This window comes from Eubalaena glacialis, chromosome 3, assembly GCF_028564815.1.
Source record: "Eubalaena glacialis isolate mEubGla1 chromosome 3, mEubGla1.1.hap2.+ XY, whole genome shotgun sequence".
NCBI classification, from domain to species: Eukaryota; Metazoa; Chordata; class Mammalia; order Artiodactyla; family Balaenidae; genus Eubalaena; species Eubalaena glacialis.
Window position 1 is genome coordinate 177,492,866 of NC_083718.1, and position 13,481 is coordinate 177,506,346.

The 13,481-nt window shown below is 53.0% G+C and overlaps 1 protein-coding gene across 3 annotated transcripts in view; it reads right to left on the reverse strand.

The window, feature by feature from the left end:
- EPHB2 (EPH receptor B2) overlaps positions 1-8,403 on the reverse strand; it is a 119,318-nt gene extending 110,915 nt beyond the window's left edge. For all 3 annotated transcript variants that reach the window (XM_061187015.1, XM_061187017.1, XM_061187018.1), the window contains exons 1-2: positions 8,344-8,403; positions 4,421-5,105 (exon numbers count right to left, since the gene is read on the reverse strand). In XM_061187015.1, coding sequence (XP_061042998.1) covers positions 4,421-5,105; positions 8,344-8,400 — 742 coding nt within the window. In that variant the 5' untranslated portion in view covers positions 8,401-8,403. The remainder of the gene's footprint in view (positions 1-4,420; positions 5,106-8,343) is intronic.
- Between the last annotated feature and the right edge of the window lie 5,078 nt (positions 8,404-13,481).

Below are 13,481 nucleotides of genomic sequence, written 5' to 3' on the forward strand. Positions count from 1 at the left end.
GAGAAGGAACTCAATCAGTATCTGTTAGAGGGCTAAATGGCACACAGGGGGTACCCAATACATGCTTGTTGAGGGGTTAATTGGCTTTTCTGAGCCCCTCCCCTCCCCACTGTGCCCTGCACACAACAAACAGGCACTAGAGGAAGTTGGTCTGATTGAGTCAGTTTAGTCCATAGTTTCATGAACCACTCAGTGCACTGGGAACACCCAGCCACCACTGCCCACCCCTGGGATCGCTGCCATTCCCCACGAGGACTCACTACTGCCCCCCGCTCCCCACCACCGTCAAGTTTTCTCTAATTTGTATTTCCCTGAGAAAGCAATGGATTCTTTTCCCATCATGTTATGTTTCAATATTAAATGGATCTTTCCAAACCACACCCTCCCAGAGATTCCGCTAATGTCCCCTCCCACCCTTTAGGGTGGATGCTCCCTGGGGTGGTGGTGGGGCTGGCCTTGAGTCCTGCTTGGTCTGGCCAAGGATGTGTTAACACATTGTGTGTCTGAGCTAATAGTCCTGTTATAGGAGCATCAGTGCTGCTTGTTTAAAAATGCCGATTCTTGGCCCTACCTCAGAGGCACAGAACCAGACCTGGGGAAGAGGTCTGCACCAGACCCAGGAATCTGCATTTTAATAAACTTCCCAGTGGATCCTGAGGCATAGTAAAGGCTGAGAATCCCTGAGCTGGAGATGGGGAAAGCACTTTGCCAACCACCCAGATGTGAGCAATAATCATCATTCCTACACGTCCTGGACTGGCGGGGCCAGTGCCTGTGGGACTTGGGCTGAAGCAGCCCCACATCTGGGTGGCTGCACACATGCCACAGCAGCAGCTGGTGTCCTTCTGGCTCCCTGAGCTCATTAATCACACCTTGACTGGCCTCCACTTACATCCAGTAGCCGGCTGGGCTGGGCTGGGCCTCGTCCGGGGGTTGGTGGGAGGGGAGAAGCCAGCGCTGGACACACTCTGCCCCAGCATTACCTCGAACTCCCACCCCTTGCAAGAAGCAGCTCAGACTCTGATCCTGTGACAGGCCACCTCTGTCATGGCCCCAGGGACCCCCACCTCCTGGCATTTACACCCTGTGTAATTCCCTCCCCTGGAGCATGGACTGAATTTGGTGACTCACTTTTTTTTTTTTTTTCCCAAATTTATTTATTATTTATTTATTATTTATTTTTGGCTGTGTTGGGTCTTCGTTTCTGTGCGAGGGCTTTCTCTAGTTGCGGCCAGCGGGGGCCACTCTTCATCGCGGTGCGCAGGCCTCTCACTATCGCGGCCTCTCTTGTTGCGGAGCACAGGCTCCAGACGCGCAGGCTCAGTAGTTGTGGCTCACGGGCCTAGTTGCTCCGCGGCATGTGGGATCCTCCCAGACCAGGGCTCGAACCCGTGTCCCCTGCACTGGCAGGCAGACTCTCAACCACTGTGCCACCAGGGAAGCCCTGGTGACTCACTTTTAATGAAGAGAATACAGCAGAAGTAATGAGATGTCACTTCTGAGATGAGATTATAAAAAGATTGTGGCTTCTGTCTTGGGTGCTCTCTCTTTTACGCTCCCTCTCTCGGATCATGTGCTCGGGGGAAGTCACTGCACGTGTGAGAGGTCCACGTGGGAGGGACTGAGGCCTGCAAACAACCACATGAGGGAACGTGGAAGCAGATCCCTCCCTGGTCAAGCCTTCAGATGAAACTGCAGCCCCAGCCGACAGCCTGCTTGCAACCTCAGGAGAGACCTTGAGCCAAAGGCACCCATCTAAGCCGTGCCTGGTTCCTGACTCTAAGAAACTGAGATAATAAATGCTTGTTGCTCACTACTGAAGCCCGTGCTCCACAAGAGAAGCCACCGCAATGAGAAGCCCGCGTACTGCAACGAAGAGTAGCCCCTGCTCGCCACAACTAGAGAAAGCCCTCGTGCAGCAACGAAGACCCAACGCAGCCATAAATAAATAAATAAATAAATAAATAAATAAATAAATAAATAAATAAATAAATACATGCTTGTTGTTCTAAGCTGCTAAATTTTGGGCTAACTTGTTATGCAGCAATAGATAACTAATACACCTCTTCATCTGGGCACCACTCCAGCCACAGTTCTTCTTACATCTCTCCTTGCACCCTTAGCCACAGCCACACCAAACGATTGACCAGTCCCCCTAATGAGGCACACTGATTCATGTCCCCAGGTCTCTGTTGATGCTGATCCAACCTCCAGAAGGACTGGGCCACCTGGTTAATGTATACCTCTCCCAAGACTCAGCTCCAATGTCACCTCCTCTGTGAAGCCTTCCCTTTTTCTGTGCCCACCTCAGCCTGAGCAGTTCCTACTAAAACAAGTCTAATGCATTCCAACCCTTGTTCATTTACAGTCGGTCTCCTCTGCTAGACTGTGAGCTCCTAGGAGGCAAGGCCATAGTTGGATTCTCTTCTGTCTTACCTGGTGCTTAGCACAAGGTCTGACACAGAGGAGGTACAGGGAAGGTCTGATGAGTGAATAACCAATAAGCAATGAGTGACTGATTCTGTTCCCCATGGCCTGTCTCACCCCTGCCATGTCCCAGGGCTGTGCACTTTCACACTCAAGTATAGGAAACCAGATTTGTTGTCTTCCCTAAGAAACCAGCCTTTTCTCCCAATGTCTCCATTTCTTTTCCAAGACCATCACAGCCCTGTAAGCTGGAATTCCTGGTTCCCTCTGATTCCTCTCCCTCCTCCCTTTCCAATCTGTCTCCACATCTCATCTGATTCACTGCCAAAACATCCCTTGACTGCACCCCTCCTCTTCCCCAGCACTGTGGACGCCCAGTCCACGCAGCCATCATCACCTGAGATCACTGCCGCAGCTTCCCCACAGGCCACTCCTCCTGTCTCTTATACACCCACTTATCCTCCCAGGACCCTTAAAATGCTGCCTCAGAGGGATGGAGGGAGGAGCCATGGAGATGGTGGATGCGACAAAATTTCATAAAGGTGAGGATCATTGCAATTACCCTGGGCTAAACTTTAACTGGCTCTTCGAGGCCCCTGGAAAAGGTCCAAACTTGTAGCCTGGCATCTGGAACACCCCAGGACCCAATTCCAATTGGGAAGGCAAGAGGAAGTGGCACAAGCAGGCTTCAAGTCTCCTATGTCACCACCACCACCACCATAGCTCACATTGCAGAGAACCTGTGCCACGCTGGGCTTTATATGAAGCATCTCATTTAGTTAACATTTATTAACCTCTTACTGTATCCTAGAAGCCATCAAAAGTGCTTTACATGTCTTAAGGCCTTGAATCCTCACAACTACCCTATGAAAGAGGGTTTCACAACTCGGATCAGGACGTCCAACTAGTAACCGGCAGGGCTGGAATTTGAACCCAGGTCTGTCTACCTTCACAGCCTTCTCACCACCATGCAGTACCTCGTACAACTTCTTATGTTTACACAGCACCTTTGTGACTCTTGGCCATAATCAAATACTACCTGTACTACTGTTTACTTAATATTTTTCTTTAAATTAACTTAAGGGGCACAGTGGTTAAGAAGGTAGTTTGGAATTACATTACCTGGGTAAGATTCTGTGCTACCTCCACTTATTCACTGTGTATGAGCTGTGATTTCTTCCTATAAAATGGCACTTTCCTTCATAGGGTTCTTGTGAGGATTAAATGAATTAGACATGTAAAGTGCTCAGCACACAGTAAAAATGGTAATCAGGAGGGCTGGCTCACAGTGGAGTTGCACTTCCCCATCTCTTTGAATTGGAAGTAACCACATCACTTGCCTTGGCCATTGAAACGTGCATAGGAGTGATGTCTGAGCCATTCCGGGGGGGAAGATTTAGATCCCATATACAATCTGTCATACTTGCTCCTTCCTTCTGCCCTGGTGATCACAACATTCCAAATGGTGGCTCCTCCATCTGCTTGGCTCCCAGAGGGAGGAATCCCAAGCTGACTCACGATGTAGCATTAAGTGAGAAATAAACTTTTACTGTTTTGTCACTTCAGCGTGGCCTGGCCTATACTGACTGATACAGCAAAAGCTCAATGAAGGTTCTCTTATAAATGTTATTTACTATGACTTATACATTTTCTTAAAAAGGAAACCATATCACTTTTGTAAATGAAGAAATAAAGTACCACCTGCCATCATTATATAATAATTAAAATGAGAAACATTTATCCTCAACTAAAATCAGCCTGCATACCCCCTGTAGTACGTACACATAGCACCATTCAAGAAGTGCTGTTTAATGCCTCCCTCTAAGAAGCTGAACGACGGCTGTAGATTTGGAAACCGTGGCCACAGAGGGCCTCATGGTCAGCTCCAGGTCTCTGTGCTCACCAGCCTGCCCTCCCAGCTGCCAGGTTCAAGTCTGCAGCCAACACCAACTCCACACACTTGCAGGGGCACCTGCCCCGCCGTGGCCCTTACCTCGGCAAACAGTGCCATTCTCCACGGCCTCGAAGCCCGCTTTGCACATGCAGCGCCCGATGGGCACCAGCCACTCGCCGTCCCCGTTACAGTAGAGCTTGATGGGCACGTCCACCTCCTCCGCGTTGGCGATGCAGCTACCCCGGGCAGCCACCAGCGATGTGCTCTCAGCCCCTGACAGAGTCTCCTGGAAGATGGCGCCGTTCTGGATGATGCGGGGGCACTTGCGGTAGAAGACGCGCACGGCGATGAGAGACATGCAGCCGCCATAGTCCTGGAAGGCCAGGTAGAAGCCACTGCGGGACACAGGCCCGAAGCTCCGCACCTCGGTGTTGATCTTCATGACCCGGCCACCAAGGTCCACCTGGGAGAAGCTCTCGTCGGCGGCAATGGTGTCCACTTTCACCCACGGGTTCTCCATCCAGTTGGGGAAGGTCTTGGTGGCCGAGTCAAAATCAGCCTCATAGTAATAGAGATTGAAGGTCTCTTTGCAGGAGCCAGGCACGCTGGGGATGCTGCTGCAGTCACGCACCGAGAACTTCATCTCTACGTGGATGCGATGGGCGCCACGGCGCCGGATGAACTTGGTCCGTAGCCAGTTGTTCTGGCTCGATTCAAACACATTGCACACCTGGTACGTGCGGATCGTGTTCATGTTCTCATCGTAGCCACTCACCTCTTCCCACTGCGGGTGAAATGCTAGTCAGGTGGGGGAGGTAGGGGCTTAGCCCCAGGGAACACCCCGTCTAAGAGGGGAGGCACAGACTCTTCCCTAGGGAATCCTCCAGTCTGATGGGGGTAGACAGGACACCTACCACCAGGGGTCTTCTAGTCTAATGGGGGAGGCACAGACCCTACCTAAGGGATCTTCCAGTCTGATGATGGAGACATGATGCTTACCATCAGAGAACTCTAAGCTGAGGGGGAGACATAGCCTTGGCTCTGAGGAATCCCCCAGTCTACGAGGGAGACACGCCAATCTGATGGGAAGGGCACACGCCCTGCTCTTGGTATTGCCCTAGTCAACGTGGGAGATGTGACCCTTACCCCCAGGGGTAACTAATCTGATAAAGAAGACGTGGCCCCTGTTCCTGGGAAGCTCCCACCTGGAAGGGAAACCAGGGAGAGGCCCACCCTGTCTGAAAGCAGACAGAGCTTGTGCTTGGCGAGCTACCAGTCTGATAGGGGACACAGGACTTCTGCCTGCCGGGAGCTCCCTGTCTGACCAGGGAGACACAATCCTTGCCCTTGGGGATTCCCAGTCCAATGGAAGAAGAGCCCTCACCCCCATAACAGGAAGACAAGGCCTTTCCCCATGAGAGCAGCTCTGCTCCGGGGCCTTAAGTGGCTGAGACAGTGCCTGGAGGGACACCTTCCCGCCTTCCCGCCTGGGGTCCACACTTCGGCACTTCACTGGGCCCCAGCCTGGGCTCTCACCCAGCTGCGAGTTTCCAAGCCCCACTGCTGGAAGGGGCTGGGCAGGGCCACGGAAAGTTGGAAATGGAAGGGCACAGGCCGTGTTCCCTCCACAGATGCTCACAGGCCAAGCTCACTCGCAGGCTGAGCCTTTGTTCACACTTTTGTGACCCCTCGAGCACCTTTCGTCTCTCTGTCCATCCTCTGGAACCTCTTGCCGCGGCCTCTCCCTCCAGCTGCATGTTCGCATTCACCGACTCTCCCTTGGGCCCTTGGGGACAACCTGCCTGGACAAGTGCCGGGCACTCCCGGCCCTCTTGGTCTGGTCTCCCCAGTGGGACTGAGAGCTTGTTGAGATCAGCTACCCATCCCCTCCTTCTCCTGTGCCCCCCTTGGTGTTGGGCTGGCTTTGTCTGTGTTAGACCCAACAGCAGAGTGAACCCCACTCACCTATGCTGGGCCAAGGGTGGGTGCTGTAACAGGATCTCATTTCTTTGTCATGATTATCACATGTGGTAAGTAGGGTTATTTCTACTTTAGATGAGGGAGTAGAGACCAGAGAAATGAGGTCACCTGACCCAGGTCACACAGACCCAGACCCAGACCCAGACCCATACCTGTCCACACTGTCTTGAAACATGAGGACCCAACAGTGGCCCAGGAGTCCTGGGTTTTGTCCCAGCTCTGCTAACTTGATGTGTGGCCTTAGGCAAGTCACTGCCCCTCTCTGGGCCTCTATTTCCCCAACTGCCAAATGTGACTTTGGGGGGGTGGGGGCAAGTGGTGGGAGAGGTGTCACTCTCAAGTGGGTGTTCTTTGTCCTTTTGCCTCCCTCAGATTCTCCGGGCCAAGTCTGCACAGGGCGGGTGGTGTTTGCCAGCCCAGGGAGGGCTGATGCTGTGAAGGGCAAGTGTGCGTGGGGAAGGCTGAGCTGGCCCAGCCGCTCCTTCAATGGCGGTTCTGAAGCTCCCTACGTTGCATTTAATTTTTTTTTTTTTGGTGGCACCATGTGACAAAGTCAGCCCCTTGTTTCAATCACTGCTCTTCTTCAGAACTTAATTAGAGCACTTAATTAGAGCACTCTGCCTTTCTCCCCTCTCTCTAATTAACATGCAGAGGCCCTGCAGCCTAAACACCCCAAATAATTGCGTCCGGGGGCCCTGCAGCCCAGCCTGGCCTCATTACTGGCAGGGTGGGGATGTGCGCCCAGCCGCCTTCACAGATGGAAAATTGGTGACAAGAAAGAGCCACAGAAAGAGGCCTGACCCTGGGGCCCTGCCTATTGAGAGAACAGACCTGAGGGGGGTGGGGGGATGCAGCTCCTTGGGGCAGCAGCTGAGTCCCAGCGGAGGAGCTGGGATGGGGGGAAGGGAAGGGATGGGCTGTGGGAGCCCAGAGCCCTCCCCAGAGACCAGGGGGATGAGGAGGGAATGATACTAGAACTGACAATGATGACAATGATGACGGTGACAGTTACTATAGCTACCTGTCACTGGGAGCCCACTCTACGTCAGGCACCGTGCTAGACACTTTGCAGGAGAACCTCACAACAGTCCTATGAGGAAGACATTATTATCACCATTTTATAGATGAGGAAACTAAAGCTCAGACAGGTTAAGGAACTGGCCCAAAATTACACAGCTGGTGAGTGGCAGCATTGGGACAGAATTTCAGGAGTGTCTGACCCCACAGTCTGTATGTAACTGCTGGGCTGGTTGTTGTGGGAAGAAAGAGGAATCTCAAATTGTGCCTGATCTTGTTCTTGGGAAGCTCACAGCCTCCATGGGCTCAGACCACTGGACCCAAGGCAGTGTGATGATAAGAGCTCAGGAAGGGGGAGCCTAGTGTTACGGGGACCCAGAAAAGGGACCCAGAAGACTCGGTCACAGCCCTGGATGCAAACCTGAGCCCTCATCACTTACTAGCCATAGGGTCCCTGGCAGGTGGCTATAGCTCTCCGAGCCTCAGTTTCTGCACCTGTAAAACGGAGGGGACTCTTCCCCATAGGACTGGAGATGATGTATGTAAAGGTGCTTTGATATAGTACGACACACAGTGGGTGCTCAGGAAATGACAATTCACCTTCCTCATCTATAAAATGGGGGTAGTGTGTGTACCACTTCTCAGCCTCGCTTTTATTTATTTATTTATTTGTTATTTTTTGGCCACGCTGTGTGGCTTGTGGGATCTTAGTTTCCCAACCAGGGATCAAACCCAGGCCCTCGGCAGTGGAAGCGCAGAGTCGTAACCACTGACCGCCAGAGAATTCCCTCAGCCTCCCGTTTATAATTCTATGGGATAAAGAATTACCATGTTGTCATGGTAACTAGCACTCCATCAATGGTAGGGGACCAGCAGGGTGGGGCAATGAGAGGCCAGGTCCTGGGACCTGAAGGAGGGGAAGGGGCTGGAATTCGGCGGGGTGGGGGAGGCGGGGCATCTGGGCCCTGCAGCAGAACCCGAGGTATCCTGGGAGACCAGGCAGGGTTTGAGGACCACTGACTCACCCCTGATGGAGGATGCACAATCCAGCCCAGCTCCGCCGTCGCTGTGGTTGAGTCCATCAGCGTTTCTGTGGAGACAGCAAAGAGTCATCACTGAGCTGCCTATGAAGCACCGTCAATCACCAAGAACCTACCTCCTGAGGGCCTTCTCTACAGAGCGCTACTTCCATTGCTCCAAACAATCATCTGGATCTAACCCTATAGACTACCCTCCCTTTAGGTCCTGCCTCTCACTCCATAATCCCACCCACTCACACACTCCAGCCAACCATCTGATTCTATTCCTCTAGACTCCACCCCTTAAGGTCCAACTCCAGCCCTTTCACACATGGTCATGCCCCACCCTCTTAGCCAATCACATCCCTCCAACCTAGGTATTGCCCCTTTGCTCCTTTACTGGTAGGGAAGGGTCTTAATCTGGGGTCTCCTGGATGGGCTTCAGAGAGTCCTCAGGAAATCTCAAATTTTAACTTCAGACTTAGGGTTCTGTTCGCTTTTCCTCTTGCATCAAATTCTCAGAAACTGGAATGTTGGCCTTACAGGGGCCTCCCTTGGGTCCCAGCCAAGCCGCATCAGTTATCCCACGTTGGCCCTCTGGCCCACACCTCCTGTGAGGGATACCTTTCCCCCTTCTCCAGGAACTTGGGGTTCTCCATTGTGTCCTCATCCCTGGGCCCCCTCCCCCAGGGCTCAGCCAACTCTGCCCCTAGGATAGGGCCCTGGGGATGGAGGGGTGTTAAGGGGTAAGAACTGTGTCCAGTGGGGCCAGACCATCACCTGCCCGCTGGGGGTTCAGGAAACTCAGATCAGCTTCTGAACCAGCCAGGCCCCACTTGCCTCCCCTTATTCCAGCAGCTGGAGGAAAGGAACCATACAGCCAATGACAAAGGAGACCCACAGGGCCAGAGAGATACCCAATCACCCCCAGATCAGGCTCAGCACCCCTCCCTCTACCCCTTTCCTGCCACAGGGGATTCAAAATACTTTTTGAACTGAACTGCAATGCACTGAGAAGATTTAAATTGCTCAAGTATTCAATCAACAGATATATCCTGATGCCCATTATGTACCAAGCACTGTACTAGGTACCCTGAGGGAAAAAACGGTGAATAGCAAAGCCCTACCATGGAGCAGTTCACAGTCTGGTAGTGGAGATGCGGTATGAACACAAATAGTTGTGAGAGGGTAGGCGGAGAGATCTAGAGGATCACAGCTGGACCTTCCACACCACCTAGATCAGCGAGAGTGAGTGAGAGGCATGCTTGCTGCTATGCTCCAATTCTGTGCCCAGGACACATCACTAATTAATCCCCACACTCTGTGGCTACACAATGCTTCTCACCACAGTGCTCCAGGAAACTAACACCCACCATTTGAGATGCTATCCCTGGTCTAGCCTAACTGCCTCATTTTAGAAATAGGGCAACTGAGGCACAGAGAGGGGAAGAGACTTCCTAAAGATCACACAGGAGTTGGTGGCAGAGTGGGAGGTGAGGGTCTCCTGCTTCCTACCCTATAAACTTCTAGACACTTAGTTTGGTGGCCTGGGCTGGAGGAACTAGGGCAGAGAGAGTGGGGGCAGGGTGCACAGTGTCCAGGCCTCTGTGAAGGTCGAAATGGGAGTAACAAGGTCTTGAACTAGGGCAGGGGAGGTACGGATGGGAGGGTGGGATAGAAGGAAGCATTTAGCCAGAGGTGACCCCAGTCAGACCTGTGAGCTGACAAGAGAGGATGTGGCAGTGTCCTCATGACCGCCTGTGGCTTGTGTTTGCGGTCACTGTGTCCCTTTGCACTGGGGGCTGGTGAGGGGGGAGGAGGGTGCCAGGGACAGTGGAGTCCAGTGCCAAGGGCATCCTTCTGATGGCAAATTGGAGGGAAGTTGTATTGTGCTGCTTTGGAGCTGAAAAAAAGGGTTCCTTTTCACACTCCGAATGCTACAGATTTTTCCTCCTGGAGAGAACAAGGGCTGAACTTTTAACCTGTTTTCTCTCATCGGCCTCAGCCAGAGACGCGCCAAGCCGGGCTCTCTGCCTGGGCCCGAGGAACAGCTGCTGGGAGCCGTGTGGAACAAGGGAGAGAGGAGACTCTGCTTGGGACCAGAAAGGGGTCGGGCGGGGGAGGCAAGCCGCCAAGCAGGTGGCCCCACCCCTTGGCTGGATTCTTGGGCTGACCCAGAGGCCAAGCACTAGAGGATTCCACAGCCCAGAGGAGGGCCTGTGAACTGACATCCTCATCGCCTGGGTGGAAACTCAGGCCCAGAGTGGGCAAATGACTTGCCAAAAGTCACACACTAAAGGCTGCTCCTCAAACTCTGGGCTCCCAGGGAGCTCAGGCTTGGGGGTTCCACTGCCCCCTCCCCTCAGCCTCCTACCACATCTGGAACCAGCAAGGGGAGGATCTCAGAAGGACAGGAAGTCCATGCGCAGGCTGGTTCACAGCAAGAAGGGGCTAAGAGGAAGGTCCAGCTTGCATGTCCCCTGGGAAGGACACAGAAGGCCGGCACCTCCTGGGCTCCCTTCTCACGAAGCTGGTCCTGGGCTCTGCCTTGAAGGCTGCCTCTGGGAAAGCTGTTACCCCTGGGGCCGTGGCAGGAGGGAACCCCGGGGTGCTCTCCCTACAACTTCCCCTTGGCCTTTTGCCTTTCCATGTCGACACCTCCCTCCACCCTCTGCAAAAGAGGCAGCTAAGCAGAGCAGATCAACTGGGGTCGGGAGGTCAGACTTCAATTCCAATACCCGCTCTGCCACCCACTTGCCTTGTAACCTTGGACAGGCAACCTTTCTAAGCCTCAGTTTCCTCACCTGGAGAATGGCCATAATACCCTCCGAGGGTGGACAGGAGGACGCAAGGCGACAGAAGGTCTCTTAGCTTGCAGCCCAGCGCAAAGCAGATCATCAATAAGTGGCAGCTGTTCTTTCTTAGATTGAGTGTGGTGCTTTTTGGCCGACCCAGTGCCTGCACACACCCACCGTTTCCTTTGGGCTCATTAGGTGACCCCTGCAAGTGAAGGCGAGTCCAAGCAGCTCCCGCCACACCCCAGACCATGCTTGCCAACATCTGACAAACATCAGCCTCTCGCTCAAGGGCCGCAGCCCCTGGGGAGCCCCTCCTGGTCCGTCTGATGCTGCTTTCCTGGGATGCCCTGGTTTCCTCTTTGTTCCTCTCAAACCAAGCCCCAAAGTCAAATTCAGTTTCCCGGGGAATCTGGGGTCAGTAGTTCTTGCCTCAGGAACCTGGGTGGGTTCAAAAAGCCAAGCCCTGTTTCCATCACCAGCACTTCCCTCCTCCCTGTAACACCCCAGACTTTGCCCCTCTGATCTCAAAAATCTACAGAGGGAGAGAACTCATGTTCACTGAGACAGAGACCCTGTCCATTAGGAGCCAGAAACCCTCACCAACATTCTCACAATGATGCCAAGGGATAGTTGATACTGTCCCATTTCACAGATGGGAAAACTGAGGCTTACAAAGGCTTAGGAACTTGCCCGAGGTCACACAACTATTCCATTCACACGTGGTGCTCCAGCTGCAGATTGTTTGGTACTCTCTCACACACACTGTTCCTTCTGATCTTCTCCCCTTCTACACCTTCTTTACCTGCCCCAAGACCCAGCACAGGGCCTCGCACTTAGTAGGTCTTCAGTTGAAGGCTGAAATCCCCTTCCCTCCCCTAAAACTGTAGGGCTTGAACACATGCTCCATCAGGACACCATCCATGACTTCAGCTGTTTCCACCTACAGCCTGCACTGTTATTTAATTACAAAATTTCTTCTGACTCTTTTCTCTTAAGTGCATTTTAAAGAGGAAAAAAATTATCATTATTAGAAATGGGAAACCAATGTCACTTGCCATAAAAGGAAGGAAAATAAACATAAGACCATTACAATTAAAAATGTTCGTCTGCAAACTAGCTAACATCATCTCACTTCCTACAGTTTGGGGACCACTAGGCTCCACCAAGCTGCCTGTGAACTGCTGGAAATGTCCCCATCCCCATCCCCACTGTGACAATGACAATCCCGCGTGCAGGGGAAGCCATTTTTGTTGTACACAGATGATTGATTAATCACCACATGATGTGACAAAGACCGCAACGGGAATGTGTATGGGGTACTGTGTGTGATGGGAATCGGGTACGGAAGGAGAAGAAAACAAACAATTCAAGGACAGCTTCTTGGAGGAAGTGACATGGATAAAGGCTTGAAGAATGAGTTAGAAGGGAGTCAGGAGAGGCTGAGTGGGAAGGTTGTGCAAGGCAGAAGGGACAACAGAGGCAAAGGTACGGAGGAGACAACAGCATGGTTTGTGGGAATAGATGTGTGGGGGGCAGGGAGTGGTGGGAGCTGAGGACTGAGCTGGAGAGTTGGAGCAGGAGCCTCCCAGTAAAGGTCAGCGGCTCTCTGAGGCCCCCTTGCTGGACCACACCCACCTGCCCACATCTTTCCCAGCCCCCCTGGTGCCATCCACACCCCCCATCCTGCCTGACACTGCCCTTCCACTCACCTCTGGGCACTCCCACCCCAGCTAGCCCTGCAAATGTCCAGTTCCCAAGCCCTGGATGCTCTAAGTGACCATTAAAAAATCCCAATAGAAAGATGAGGAAACTGAGGCTCTGTGGACAAGATTCTTAGCATCCAGCTGAAAGCTGGAACCAGGGCCTCCAGCCACCAGCCCAGAGTGCCTTTCTTGGTGGGAAAACAGGGTCTGGGCCCTGGGAGCGGCTTTGGCCCTTGCCCCACTGCTCCCGCACCCCCTCTGCTTCCTGGAGACTGCACAGAAGGAAGCAATCAGGAGGCCCCAATTGCACAGGCTGGGGAGGCCCGAAGACCCCTCTGGCTATGTGTGAATGAGCAGTGCGCATTTCAGAAATATTTGAGCTAAAAGGGGAGACACACTGAAGTCGTTAGCGTTGGGCCAACAGGAGGGTGGCTTTGCGGGGCTCTGTTTTCAGGCTGGGGTGGGTGGTCGCCCTCTGCTCCCCGACCCACCCCTGGTCAGCTCTGTCTGACCCCCCTCTTGGGTCATACTTCTATAGGGCCACAGATACTGTTCATCTGCACTAATGACAGTAGGTGAGAGTTCCAAAGACACGAGGAGGGACATTCATTAAGCGCCTACCATGTGCCAGGCAATGAGCTGG